General features: G+C 45.8%; 1 protein-coding gene across 2 annotated transcripts in view; it reads left to right on the top strand.

Annotated features, from left to right (window-relative positions):
* The window catches only part of CD44 (CD44 molecule (Indian blood group)), a 90,761-nt gene that overhangs the window by 56,669 nt on the left and 18,832 nt on the right, over nucleotides 1-15,260 (top strand). The window contains exons 3-5 of one of the 2 annotated variants that reach the window (XM_040328086.1): nucleotides 2,567-2,706; nucleotides 12,085-12,159; nucleotides 12,985-13,311. In XM_040328086.1, the coding sequence (XP_040184020.1) occupies nucleotides 2,567-2,706; nucleotides 12,085-12,159; nucleotides 12,985-13,311 (542 nt within the window). The remainder of the gene's footprint in view (nucleotides 1-2,566; nucleotides 2,707-12,084; nucleotides 12,160-12,984; nucleotides 13,312-15,260) is intronic. The other variant, XM_040328087.1, reaches the window with a different exon arrangement.

Genomic DNA, 15,260 nt, shown 5'->3' with positions numbered 1-15,260 from the left:
GCCCACATATGTAAACACCGTTCAAACCCCACATTTAAGGTATCATCGCATGCGTTAGAGCGTGTGCAACAATTCTAGCACTAGATCTCCTCTGTAACTCGAAAATAGTTACCTGTAAAAAATGTTAAAGCGTCACCTATGGAGATTTTTAAGTACTGAAGTTTGGCGCCATTCCATGAGTGTGCGCAATTTTAAAGCGTGACATGTTAGGTATCTATTTACTCGGCGTAACTTCATCTTTCACATTATACAAAAAAATTGGGCTAACTTTACTGTTTTGTTATTTTTTAATTCATGAAACCGTTTTTTCCCCCAAAAAAAGGCGTTTGAAAAATTATTGCGCAAATACCGTGCGAGAAAAAAAGTTGCAATGACTGCCATTGCACTTCCTCCTTCTGAGTTGAATGTTCAGGAACGTCCCTCAGAAGGAGGGGGATCGGGCGCGTGCCAGCGCAGCGGTGTAATCCCGATGCGATCGTGTCACCCGGACACGGCGCATCTCCAATCGACAGGAGGGCTCTGTGATTGGCCCTCCTGATCACATGACGGCCGCGTCCAATGACAGCTATCATGTGGTGTAAATAGAGAGCCAGTTGCTAGGCGATCGGCTCTCCTCTCCTCACACAGAAGTTGTCGGTGAGGAGAGGAGAGCGGATCGCTGCAGCCGAGTCAGTGAGTATGAGCTGTTTTTTACAGCTTTTTACACACTGATCACCAGTCTAGTGTCCCCACAATGTAAAACACACAAAGTAAACACACATGTCCCCAAAACACATTTCCCCCCACTCATGTCCCCACACACGTCCCCCCACACGTCCCCCCACACGTCCCCACACACGTCCCCACACAGTAAAAACACCTGCCCCCCACATATGTAACAGTAAAATCACATGTCGCAATGATCACCTGTGCACATCTGTACATGATCATCTGCGTACATATGCCCGTGATCACTATACACTTAACGGGATTTTTTTTTTACCAAAGACATGTAGCAGAATACATTTTGGCTTAAATTCATGACAAAATTTGATTTTATTGGATTTCCTTTAAAATAGAAAGAAGAAAATATATATTTTTTCCAAATTTCCGCTCTTTTTTCGCTTATACGGCAAAAAATAAATAATAAATGGAGTCGTAAATAACTATCACCAAAAGACAGTTCTATTTGTGTGAACAAAATGATAAAAACTTTGTTTGGGTACAGCGTTTCAATTGTTATTGAAATTATGAGGCCCCGTACACACGACCGAGGAACTCGACGTGCCAAACACATCGAGTTCCTCGTCGAGTTTAGTGTTGAAGCCGCCGAGGATCTCGGCGGGCCGACTTTTCCCATTGACTAACAAGAAAATAGAGAACATGTTCTCTTTTCGGCCCGACGAGTTCCTCGACGGGTTCCTCGCTGAAAAGTGTACACACGACCGGGTTTCTCGGCAGAATCCGGCTCTGACCGAGTTTCTCGCTGAATTCTGTCGAGAAACTCGGTCGTGTGTACGGGGCCTAAGAGCGCTGAAAGATGAAAGTTTACCTGGGAAGGACGGGGGGCGAAAGTGCCCGGTATTGATGTGGTTAATAATAATAATAATAATATATAAATATATTAATACACATGTTGCCACAACCTAAAATATCACTAACTTCATCCTGGAGACAGGGCTGTCTTAATGAGAGGGCACACCTGGGCATTGCCCAGGGGCCCCCAGCTGCATGGGGGGGCCCCTGCACTTTCCCCAAAGAAGCTGGTCCTTAAGCCCACGCTGCCCCGAAATTGGGGGGCCCCATAATGGCACTGAGAGTGATAGATACACAGGGGAGGCAGTCTGCCTCCTACCTACTTGATGTCTGTTTACCTGCACTGTCATCATTGTAGGGGCCCCAGAACATTACCGTATTTATCGGGGTATTGCGCGCTCCGGCGTATAACGCGCACCCCTAAAGTTGCCCCGAAATTCCTGTGGAAAAAAGATTTTTGTACTTACAGTTTTGGTGTCTTGCGCGGCGTCCAACGGCGGCCTCGTCGGCTCCGGCGTCCGTCTACGGCTTCGGGTGTCCTCTTCGGCGGGTCCGGTGTCCTTCTGCGGCGTCCTCCCCGCTTGTTTCCCGCTTTCCCGCGCCGAGTTTGAATACTGCGCCGGCATATACCGAGCGCAGTACACTCGTGTATAGTCGGGCAGGCTCGGCTACTGTCGCGCTCACGTCCTGTACGTCCAGGACTTGAGCGCGAGAGGAGCCGAGACTGCAGTATTCAAACTCGGCGCGGGAAAGCGGGTATCGGCGTATATCGCGCACCCACGATTTTGCCCTGATTTTCAGGGCAAAAAAGTGCGCGGTATACGCCGATAAATACGGTACTTTGCCCAGGGGCCCATGATGCTATTAAGACACCCCTGCCTGGAGATAGTTGTGAGGTTCTTCAAGTTGTCTATTGTGGAGTGTAGATAAAGGAACCCCCTCTATTTCTTCACTCAATCTTGTCGATTACCAATGGTTGTTTGCAAGGAGAATATCTGCAGATCACGTCTTCTCTATCACAATGGTTGATGAGTCCGGCTTTCTTTTACAGGTATGGTTGGATAGAGAACAACACGTTGGCCATTCCTCGTATCACGCCAAATAAAAAATGCGCTAATAACTTTGTCGGACTCTATGTGCAACACCCCAACCTTACTTCTATGTGGGATGTCTTTTGCTACAATGCCTCAGGTAAGCATGGCTAACAAATGTTTGAAGTTGGCATTTGCCTTAAGAGATTGTCTGTCTGTGTGTGGCCCGGAGTGATACAAATCCCTATTCCCCATGCTTCGCTTTTTAAAAAATTCTAAAGTTTTCGTTTGGGTGTGCCAAGATGGAGTCAAACAGAATAAATACATTTCACAAAAATTTGTTTAAAAAATATATAGAAAAAGTTGAATTCACAATCCTTAGATGGAGCATTCGTCCGAAAATTCTAATTAATTAAGAAAATAAGACCTAGAATGATTTCAGGAGGGCTGCAATATAAGCCCTACCCAGAAAATAAGCCCTAGTAAAGTCCATGTAAATGTATATAATCCGTTTTGTAAAAATGTTATATAATGTCCAATGTGTCTCCTTTTGTAACTTTATTGTCGAAAATACCTTATTTACAGCACCGCAGGGTGCTCACATGACCCGCTGGAGATCTTCTTTTCTCCTCCCAGCTGACATCAGCGGCACCTCCTTCTGTAGTGCTCGGAGCAGGGCTGACATCAACAGGCATCTCGGCCCTTCGCTTGGCAGTGCTCAGAGCGCGGCTGACATCAGCAGGCATCTCAGCCCTTCCCTCAGAAGTGCTCGGAGTAGGACTGATGTCAGCAGGCATCTCGGCCCTTCCCTCAGCAGTGTTCGGAGCGGGGCTGACGTCAGCAGGCATTTTGGTCCTTCCCTCTGCAGTGCTCGGAGCAGGGCTGACATCAGCAGGCATCTCGGCTCTTCCCTCTGCAGTGCTCGGAGAGGGGCTGACATCAGCAGGCATCTCGGCTCTTCCCTCAGCAGTGCTCAGAGCGAGGCTGACGTCAGCAGGCATCTCTGCCCTTCCCTTAGCAGTGCTCAGAGCGGGGCTGACATTAGCAGGCATCTCGGCCCTTTCCTCAGCAGTGCTCAGAGCGAGGCTGACGTCAGCAGGCATCTCTGCCCTTCCCTTAGCAGTGCTCAGAGCGGGGCTGAAGTCAGCAGGCATCTCGGCTCTTCCCTTGGCAGTGCTCAGAGGGGGGCTGAAGTCAGCAGGCATCTCAGCCCTTCCCTCAGCAGTGCTCAGAGCAGGGTTGACGTCAGCAGGCATCTCGGCCCTTCCCTCTGCAGTGCTCGAAGCGGGGCTGAAGTCAGCAGGCATCTCGGCCCTTCCCTTAGCAGTGCTCGGAGCGGGGCTGAAGTCAGCAGGCATCTCGGCTCTTCCCTTGGCAGTGCTCAGAGGGGGGCTGAAGTCAGCAGGCATCTCAGCCCTTCCCTCAGCAGTGCTCAGAGCAGGGTTGACGTCAGCAGGCATCTCGGCCCTTCCCTCTGCAGTGCTCGAAGCGGGGCTGACATCAGCAGGCATCTCGGCCCTTCCCTTAGCAGTGCTCGGAGCGGGGCTGAAGTCAGCAGGCATCTCGGCCCTTCTCATAGCAATGCTCAGAGCGGGGCTGAAGTCAACAGGCATCTCGGCTCTTCCCTTGGCAGTGCTCGGAGCGAGGCTGAAGTCAGCAGGCATCTCGGCCTTTCCCTCGGCAGTGCTCAGAGCAGGGCTGACGTCAGCAGGCATCTCGGCCCTTCCCTTAGCAGTGTTTAGAGCAGGGCTGAAGTCAGCAGGCATCTCGGCCCTTCCCTCTGCAGTGCTTGGAGCTGGGCTGAAGTTAGCAGGCATCTCGGCCCTTCCCTTAGCAGAGCTCAGAGCAGGGCTGAAGTCAGCAGGCATCTCGGCCCTTCCCTCAGCTGTGCTCGGAGCGGGGCTGATGTCAGCAGGCATCTCGGCCCTTCCCTCTGCAGTGCTCAGAGCGAGGCTGACGTCAGCAGGCATCTCAGTCCTTCCCTCAGAAGTGCTCGGAGTAGGACTGATGTCAGCAGCATCTCAGCCCTTCCCTCAGCAGTGCTCGGAGCAGGGCTGACGTCAGCAGGCATCTCGGCCCTTCCCTTAGCAGTGCTCAGAGCGGGGCTGAAGTCAGCAGGCTTCTCGGCCCTTCCCTCTACAGTGCTTGGAGCTCGGCTGAAGTTAGCAGGCATCTCGACCCTTCCCTCGGCAGTGCTCGGAGCAGTGAAGAAGAGCTCAGACGGATCACGTGAGCGCCCAGCTACGATGTAAATAAGGTATTTTCGACAATAAAGTTACAAGAGGAAACTCACTGGACATTATATAATATTTTTACAAAAGGGATTACATATTTGTGGGATTAAAGATGTCATAATGATGACAGGGGGAGAGAAAACAGGGTATCGAGATAAGACATCCCCCGAAAATAAGCCCTAGTGTGTTTTAGTAGCAGAAAATAATATAAGACCTTTTCATTTTTGTGGAAACACAGTAGTAGTGTAAGCACTTGAGATTGAGGTGGTATGAGCCTCTTGTCATCTCCTGCACAGCAGCATTCACACTGGAAGAGGGAGGGGCAGGAACAGGAGCCAATCAGGTGTGCTGATAAGGAGCTTTCTGAAAGGAGGAGAGAGCAGAGTAAGTAGAGGAGTGACCTATGATGGTGCCTCTGCTCCTTTGCTATCCAATCACAGTCTGGGGGCAAAGAGGCGGCCCATTCATTCAGGTCATAAGGCTGGCTGATAAAACAGCTGCCATATATGCATTTCATCATACTTAGCTGTTTGCCTGGAGACAGAATAATAACCTGGGCGTTGCACTGGTCGTCTGAGTCAATACACGCGTCTTATTTGGTAAGGCTGACCAGTTTCGAACTGACAGCCCTGAAAATGATTTTGAAATGCCGAAACCTGTACATCAGATTATATATATCAGATAGTGTTTCTAATTACATAACGGCACACCGCACCCCTCTATTCCTGGTATGGGGTCAGGGTGGAGCGCGGGCCAATCATGGCATTGCCTTACAGCGTCCTAGTTTTGTAGGGCGGCAGTTTGGGAGTTACGGTTGGATTGTAAAATGATTATATGATTAGTCACAGATAATCACCGGTGACATAACAGGTCATTAATTAATGTTCATACATAAATCACAGGCCTGTAAATAGTAAATGCATAAATAGCAGGTCATTGATGTATATTAAAGACTGAAATCATTTTCCTAGGCTGTAAAAGCAAAGTGGAATATTGAAGGGCTGTCCTGTGGGCTTAAAACTAAACTTCAGGCAAACAACTAAATACACCGATGAAATACACACACAGGGCCAGATTCTCGTAGATCGGCGTATTTTTGTGCGGGCGTAACGTATCCTATTTACGTTACTCCTCCGCAACTTAGACAGGCAAGTGCTGTATTCTCAAAGCACTTGCTCCGTAAGTTGCGGCGGCGTAGCGTGAAAAGGCCGGCGTAAGCCCGCCTAATTCAAATTTGGAACAAGGGGGCGTGTTTTATGTAAATAACTTGTGACCCGACGTGATTGATGTTTTTCACGAACGGCGCATGCGCCGTCCGTGGAATATCCCATTGCTCCAAAGAACGCCGCAAGGACGTATTGGTTTCGACGTGAACGTAAATGACGTCCAGCCCCATTCACGGACGACTTACGCAAACAACGTAACATTTTCTAAATTCGACGCGGGAACGACGTCCATACTTAATATTGGTACGCCGCATGTACGCCACCATATAGCAGGGGTAACTTTACGCCGGGAAAAGCCTAACGTAAACGGCGTATCTGTACTGCGTCGGCCGGGCGTACGTTCGTGAATTCGCGTATCTAGCTGATTTACATATTTCTAGCCGTAAATCAGCGTACACGCCCCTAGCGGCCAGCGTAAATATGCAGTTAAGATCCGATGGCGTAACAGACTTACGCTGGTCGGATCTAATAGAAATCTATGCGTAACTGATTCTAAGAATCAGGCGCATAGATACGACCGCCCAGATTTAGAGATACGACGGCGTATCTGGAGATACGCCGTCGTATCTCCTTTGTGAATCTGGGCCATGGAGTATGGGGATTGTTTACCCATCAAAGGATTTGTATTTCTGTCCATCCGGTCCTGAGATTTACACCGCTCTGTCGCAAAGCTTAGCCCTGTGGGGTGGGGGAACCTGGATTTTCTCTGTTGTAGTTTACTAATGCTTACAGGTCTTGTCCCTCCCCCAGCGTGTGACTGGACAGTGAGTAGAGAAACAACAGACCAATGAGCTCATTTTTCTGAATATGTGGGGATGTCTCTTTGCTGGATTGGTCTGTCTCTTTGCTGAATATGTGGGGATGTCTCTTTGCTGGATTGGGCTGTCTCTTTGCTAAATATATGGAGCTATCTCTTTGTTGAATTGGATTCATTTTCATATATTAAGCTGTAATGCCGCGTACACACGACCGTTTTTTGTGTTCTAAAAAATTACGTTTTTTTTTAATGTCATCGAAAACGATTGTGTGTGGACTCCAGAGTATTTTTCACGATCTAAAAAATGGCCATTAAAATTTTCGAACATGCTCTAGTTTTTGAGGTTGTAAAAAATGGTCGTGTGTGGGCTTTAACGACGTGAAAAAAACGTGCATGCTCAGAAGCAAGTTATGAGATGGGAGCGCTCATTCTGGTAAAACTAACGTTCATAATGGAGTAAGCACATTCATCACGCTGTAACAGACAGAAAAGCGCAAATCGCCTTTTACTAACACAAAATCAGCAAAAGCACCCCCAAGGGTGGTGCCATCCACATGGAACTTCCCCTTTATAGTGCCGTCGTACGTGTTGTACGTCACCGCGCTTTGCTAGAGCATTTTTTTCACGATCGTGTGTAGGCAAGGCCGTTTTAATGATCGGGTTGGGAAAAACGTTTTTTCTAGACCATTAAAAAATTCATTTTTTAGAACCCGAAAAACGGTCGTGTGTACGCGGCATAAGAGTGTTAAAAAGTGGGTGCACCGAAGGACTCAGTGGGATAGCCAGTGGGCGGATTTGGTGGAACGGCCATGTTGGTGGTGAGGCGGGGGGGCAGGCCTAAAGCTGTGTGAGGGGTTCCAAAATTTATGATGGCTGCCCTGTGCAGGACTATGGGGTCTGCATCAGTCTTGATGACTTCAGAGGACCTTAGACTGCCAGAGCATAGGGAAGAGGGGGATACAGGGACCAGTCTAGCAGCTTTGAGGAGCCTGAAGGAGCCGAGGATTAAGTAAGTACAACTGCTTTTCAGTGTCCCCTAGGAGTAAAGTGAATGAATGAATGAATGAAAAAAATTATATAGCGCGGCACATGCGAACTGAATCGCTTCTGGGCGCTTAAAGTGAGGGCGCAAAGCCCAACTGCACAGGAAGGCTTCTTCATTTCCATAGTTCAGCTTTAACATTTTTGCTAGAATTGTATTTCAAGAAGATAAATAAAAGCGACTAGAGGTTCAAACAACAGATAAAAGATTTACAAGAGATAAATTCTCATTTATTCTTTGCAGAAGGATTGTGACACACAGCAGGTAAATACATGTAAGAGGTTTATTTCTTGGGTCATTTGATCTTCTGTAATGACTAGGTAACGTTGGCGTACAATACAATGCAGGTAGATATAATTGGTGCTCTGTTTCTTCCAAGGATGACTCACAGTCTTAGCAGTATAAACCTTTACTGCAAAGTGCCTCCTAACGGGAACATTTGTAATGAACAGGCGAGCCAAAAATACAAAGCTTGCTGGCCAATCCATATCCAAGTCCTTTGCAATGTGACAAATAGACATGTGCGTTCCCGTTCGTAACGAATGGATTTTCGTACGAATTTGTTAGTATTCGTACATTCGGATCAATTCGAACATCCGAAAAGCTGAAAGAACCAAAATACGAAAATTACGGAATTACGAATAAGCAAAATGACGAACAAGCGAAAATACGAACGTATGATTGGACAATCTTACTAAAATACGAAACACCGAAAAAGCAAAAGAACGAAAATGGAATCTATAACGAATGATTTGCATTCCGTATTTTAAATCCTTTGTCTGTTCACTGGGCAGTGTAGTTAGTGAGTGATTACTTAATATCTTAGCCAATCAGCTTATCTCTTTTGTGCTGAGTCACATTGTACAGTGTAAAGCCTCGTACACACGATCGGACTTCAAACAAACTTTTCCGTGGATTTTTGTCTGAAGGGAGTTGGCCGGACTTTTGAAACCAAAAAAGTTTGTCCGATAGAGCGTACATGTAACGGAATGACCCGTGACAAACAGAGACTTTGGAAGGATGAGGGGTACTCCTGTGCCAGCGTCATTAATAAGTCTTGTGTCTAGGGTCACCCTGTGTCCCTTTTGGGCATAGGGTTACTGAGAAATATTAATTAGAAATTACAGGACAGGGGACATTACTGATAGCTCATATTGCAGGATCTTGAGATATTGCAAAGTGTTGGTTTATTCTGACCCTACCGGTCAATAGAATGACTCATTCAATGCTTAGCCCAGGCTATTGAGTTGTTAAATGAGGCTGGCTCCTGAAAGGCCTTTCATTGTGTGATAACACTGTTTAAAGCCTATTGATGATCAGGTGTGAATACCTTTCTGTCGGAGACAGACCGTCTGTCTAAAGATGTGGATTGGGGGGGAAATCATTGTGTGATGGTGTTTTGTTTGAATTCTATTAATAAAGGAATGTGACTTCTCAGGTGTAGTGATTAGGTCATGTTAATTATAGACCGGCGCCGAAATGTCTGGAATGTTTAGTAATTGGCCCATCTGAAGGTGTATTGAAGCCCCCCCAGTGTGTGATGTTGGGGGTGGAGAGTTCTTTGATTATTGTAACCTGTTGTACTGTATATAAGAAAGCTAAGTTACCATTAAAGATGTCTTTCATTTGAAACCAGAACCCAGAGCTGTGTGTCTCGGTTATTCTGGGAAATGGGATGGATCGGGTCCTGTTGGTTGGAGTGTCAGATAAGCTGTCGTGGTTGATGGAAGGTCGTAAACGGTGGTGACTGTTACAGTACACACGGTCGGAATTTTTGGAAAATGCTCACTTTGACGTTTGCAAAAAGTCTGACTGTGTGTACGGGGCTTAAGAGAAAGTATATCTTAATATGGATTAGCAGCGTGTTGCTATGTATTTACGAAAGTACAAAATTACGAATCCATTAAACGAAAATTATTATCTAACAAAATTAGGAATTTCGAATCGACGAAAATAAATTAGACGGAATTACGAATCATTCAGTATAAACAAAAATAAAACTGTTACGAAAATACGAACGGGTCCGAATAGGAAAACTTGAGTCTTACGAAATTACGAATCTTTACGAATCTACGGAACGAGACGAAATGGAACAAAAAAATACAAAAATTGTTGTTGTGCACATGTCTAGTGACAAACCTTACTGCTCTAATGCCTGCAGACCCAAATCTGTAAGTCAGTCTGTTCAGGAATTGTATGTGTTTAAAAACCTAAAGAAGCGACAAACACACGTGATACGAGTCCAAGTATGCATTTTATTGGTTATTAAGATACGTATACACATAAGAAGCCAATGTGTTTCAGCAGCCAAACAATCCCCCTTCCTCAGGGCTGTAACATAGACCACAATATCTACTGGACAGTAGATACTGTGACGATTGTTAAATTGTTTGACCTGTTAAATTTTTTGACCTCCAAAATGTATTGGCATCTGAATGAATAATGGATGCAGGCATCAGAGAAGGGCAACAAAGCTAAATAAGGGACTGGAGGACATTAGTTATGAGGAAAGATTACGAGCACTGAACTTATTCTCTCTGGAGAAGAGACCCTTGAGAGGGGATACGATTTCAATGTACAAATACCGTACTGGTGACCCCACAATAGTGATAAATCTCTTCTCTTTTTTTAGCCACTATCCAAACAGCCAGCAAAAATAGAGTAGATGCCACCACCACTCTCTGTCATTCCACTACTCTAGAGGTCCTTTTCTCAAAGCATCACCACATTGTTGAGGGAACCCTAATTACGCCCTTACACATCTAGGAAATTGAACCTCTTGTAGTTATACCCTAGTTACTAACTGTCCTGCATAGTCAAGATTAATACATTGGAATGCCTTAGTTACCATTACCAGCTAGAGAAGGGTTTCTCAACCAGGGTTCCATGCAACCCCGGGGTTCCTCCAGAGGTTGCTAAGGGTTCCTTGAGCAATTTCTGCCTCTCTGATAAGTTCCCACTAACATAATTGATCTTTTTAGTTATCTGTAAGGCCCCGTACACACGACCAAACATGTCTGCTGAAACTGGTCCGCGGGCTAGTTTCAGCAGACATGTTCGGTCGTGTGTAGGCCCGAGCGTGCAGGATTCCAGCAAACATTTGCCCGCCGGGCCTTTTCCCAGCGGGCAAATATTCCTGGACTTGTTTTAAAATCCTGCCCGCTCGGACATGTTTGGTCGTCTGTACAGACCTACCGTACATGTCCGAGCGCCCGCCATCCCTCGCATGCGTCGAATGACTTTGACGCATGCGTGGAAGCATTTAACTGGCAGGCCCGCCCACGTCGGACACGCCCCGTGTATTGTTTACGCGCGTATTTCTGTACGATGGTTAGTACAGCCATCGTACAGAAAGCCCCGGGCAGACATGTACGGTGAAAACGGTCCGGTTTCATCGTACATGTTTGCCCGTGTGTACACGGCCTTAGGGAGTCATTTGTCCCGATGTTCACGAGTGTAAGGAGAATGTTTCTGTCAGGGTCAGCATCTAAGGAGAGACCAGACACATATAGCTACACAGAGGAAATGAGACCAAACAAAACATTTATCATTAAAGTGATATTTATTTACAGAGAACACACACCAATAAACATACACAGCAACCAGTGAAAACATAAACCAGAAAACAAGAACAAGAATAACTAATGAACCTAACTGCTATCTATATACAATATCTACAACATAAGGGACAAGGTAACAGGGATGCAAGGAGGGGAAACACGACTGGGAACAAGAGCATGGAACAAGGCAGAAGGGTGTAGGACGGATCAGGACAAGGGAAGCTTCAGGAACGTTATCAGGCACAATCTGGTAGCAAGGAGGCGATCAGACAGGATAGTGACGCACTGGGGGAAGGGGGAACCAGCCTTAAATATCCACCTGGCAGCTGGAGCCAGGTGTGGCTGATCAGAACCTGCTGCCTTCTGGGAGACACCTGATGGTGGACACTGGAACTGCAGCCATCTGCAAAGTGAACCCCAGTGCCAACAGCAGGTGAACTCAACCCTTACAGTTTCCCAGTGACCATCACACTAGTGCAGCATGAGTTATAGATGCAGTAATTTTTAGCAGGGGTTTCCTGAGATCGAAAAGTAATTTCAAGGGTTCCCCTCTGTCGAAAAGTTTTAGAAAAGCTGACCTGGAGTGTACACATTTTTTCCATCACCCCTAAAAGTATGGCTATGAGTTTCTTTTTTTTTTATACGGCTACTAGTACACAAGCACGTCTTTTTTTTTGTTTTATTCAGGTTAATAATGATATGTTTCTCTTTTTACATAGACCAAACTGAAAGGAACTGTGAAAAATATGACTTCAAGAACGAAAGTTTTGTATCGCGTGATCCAACCCTGGAAGGTACTTCTTTTAGTAATATGAGTAAATGCTTCATCTGGGAGGGTAGTCATTACTGCGGTAGAAGTCCATTTGAATGCATTGATATAAATGTTTTGCCTAACTATGTTAGCGGGAAACACTGATCCTTAAAGAATTAATTTCTGAAGATGAAAGTTATATCCACAGTTTGAACTTTGTAGTCCATCATTCATAGTCTTGTCGTACAATTCCTCACCCATATAGTGGTGGTTTAGTCCATCCTCCCTATTATCATGGCCCATCCTCTGTATTGTTGTGGTATAATCCATCCTCCATATCTCTATGTATCTTAACTAGCCCACCACAGTTTCTGTATGTTGGTGACTTTCTGACTGTCGGGTGGGAACCAGCATACCTAAAAGGAGAAACTTTACCATAAAAATGTAATTCTGGAACCATAGAAACATTCTCAATGCCTTTGAATTGTTTCAAATGTGTTTGTTGTGGCTGTTTAGCATGCACCTGTTGACTACACACAAGGAAGCCACCATTTTGTATGAGATCTACTGGTTCCCTAAGAACCAACAATATTGCTGAGGCTCAAGTGAGTTCCAAATAAATGTATAGCCCCAAAATATTATTAATTTTGAACTCAGAATATGCCTGCACACAGTAAGCCTAATCAGGGCTTGGCTCATTGTAACTTAAGTTTTACTGTAAAGAGATGAGTCCAATGTGGCTTGCACACAAAATGGCCGCTTTCACAGTGTCTAGAAAACAGGTACTTAAGGAAAAGTAGACCCTACTGGTCTATGGGGAATACTTCTTCCTTAGTAAGCATTTCCTTGCTCTCTTCCTCCATGTTAGGAGACTACACTGATTCTGAGTCCAGTAAGGTGAGTCCAACTCACCCTGGACTTGACGTAGGTCCCAGCTACAATGATCAATGGACTGCTTCAGAGGATGTTACGACTGAACCTGGGATGTCTACTGAGCAGTCCGAGCACTCAGGAGATCACAGTGTACTACCAGAGGATGGAGATATTAAAAATAATGAAAATGGGGAAGACTGTTGCGCTACCGATGGAGATGATCTGATCGCAGTTGGCTCTGGTGAAAAATACAAGAATCGAGAAGAAGGCAGTTCCCCGGGAACAGACCCATCTAGTCACAGGAACACAGGATCAAATAATGGTAGGAAAAAGTCTTTCCTTGGGTGGTGGTGGTGGTGATTTAACCATAGCAAGTCAATCACAGATGATGCAAAGACTACATACTTTGCATTATTAAAGCTTTTTGCTTAATTGCCAACTTTCTGTCAAATTATCCATAGTCTGTAGTTCTGTTTCTAATAGATTCTAGCTGATTTTATTGTGCTTTATTGTTCTTGTTCTGTTGTTTGTTTTCTCAGTCTTGCACATAAGACAATACATACAGGCCAATCCTCTCAGAAATTAGATTTAGGAACTTGATTCTCCTTATTAGAGAATAGGATCATCACTGGAGACTAAAGAAGATATAAGAAGCTGATAAGTGATTCAGGGCTTCAATGTCCACTGAAAGCTGAGATATCTATTTTGAGTTGACCGATTCTTTAATGTTTTATGCAATGTTATTTTGAGCAATTGCAATGGAAACGGGCCAAACGGATGTTTTTTTTTTAGGTCAATAGATCGATTTCTTCACTGTTTTCTAACCACAAGGTTAGCCTCATGTTTTGGCCTAAATTAGTTCTCCAGGAAGTGCCGAAACTTTTTTTACAAAAGTGGGCTGTGAACTCCCAACTCCCAGTTGATTGGGGCTGGATTAACCATTAAGCACAATAAGTGTGTGCACAGGGAACCAAGAGAAGGGGCACCACCCTAGCTATCATACCCTTAAAGGGTACGTGCAAAGTGCGTTTCTTTTAACTGATCCTACCCTTCCCCCAATAGATGTATACCAGGGGTGTCCAAACTTTTTTCAAAGAGGGCCAGATTTGATGAAGTGAGGGGGCCGACCATTTTTAAACCATTAAAATTCGGTCTAAGCGTGTTTGTCCGAGCACTAATACACGGCCCAACAATAATTCTCTTGCATTTGTGGCTGTGTGTGGCGAAGAGATGAGCTTGGGCGTGTTATTTGGATATACCGTATTTAAAAAGGACGTTTTAGGAAAAAATCTTACATTTTAAATAAAACACTAAGGGTCAGTGTCCATCAATGCAGCCTAATCAGTGACCATCTTCAGCCTCACAAGTGCCCTGAATGTAGCACCCCCATTGACATGAATGCAGACTCACCATAGCTATCAGTGCAGTCTGATCCATGTCCATCTGCAGCCTTAGAAGAGACAGGGAGGGGGCGGGACGAGCGCCAACAGACATACAGGAGAAACTCCTGTTTTCTCGGTGGCCTCTTTAATAGAAAGTCCCGCCTCCTATGATGGACAGAACAATCGTCCAATGGCAGTGCAGGAGACGGGACTTCCTTTTATGCAGGACGCCGTGTAAACAGGAAATACTCCTCTCCTGTATGTACGGCACTTGTCCCGCCCCTTCCCCATCCCCTCCAAGGCAGCCAGCATGTATATATTTTGTAGCCCCCCGGCACTTGGGGATTCATTGGGGGCCACAAAAGATATATATGTCAAAATTACCAGGCGGGCCGTCCGAAACCGAAACGCGGGCCAGACTTTGGACATGCCTGATGTATACTTATTGAAATTTAACCCCTGTGGCCTCCATTGTTTAGAACCCATGCTGCAAACCACCTGGTCACACAGTTGTAATACAGTTGTTGGACATTGCCTTAGGCCCCGTACACACGATAGAATCCATCCGCTGAAAAATCCCAGCAAATGGGTTTCAGCAGATAGATCCTATGGTGTGTACACTCCAGCGGATCTGTTTCCGCGGATATTTCTCCCCTGGGATGGATTCCAGCAGATCGAATATTTGCTGACATGCCAAAAAATCCATCTGCTGGAGTCCATCCCAACGGATGGATCCGCTGGTCTGTATAGACTCACCGGATCCATCCGTCCGAAGGGATCCCCCTCATGCGTCGTAATGATTCGACGCATGCGTGGAATTCCTTATATGACAGCGTCGCGCACGTCGCCTCGTCATAATCGCGGCGACGGCGCGACACGTCATCGCCAG

This window comes from Rana temporaria, chromosome 11 (assembly GCF_905171775.1).
Source record: "Rana temporaria chromosome 11, aRanTem1.1, whole genome shotgun sequence".
NCBI lineage: Eukaryota > Metazoa > Chordata > Amphibia > Anura > Ranidae > Rana > Rana temporaria.
Note: the sequence above shows the minus strand (reverse complement) of the source record. Positions and strands in the feature narration are given on the sequence as shown.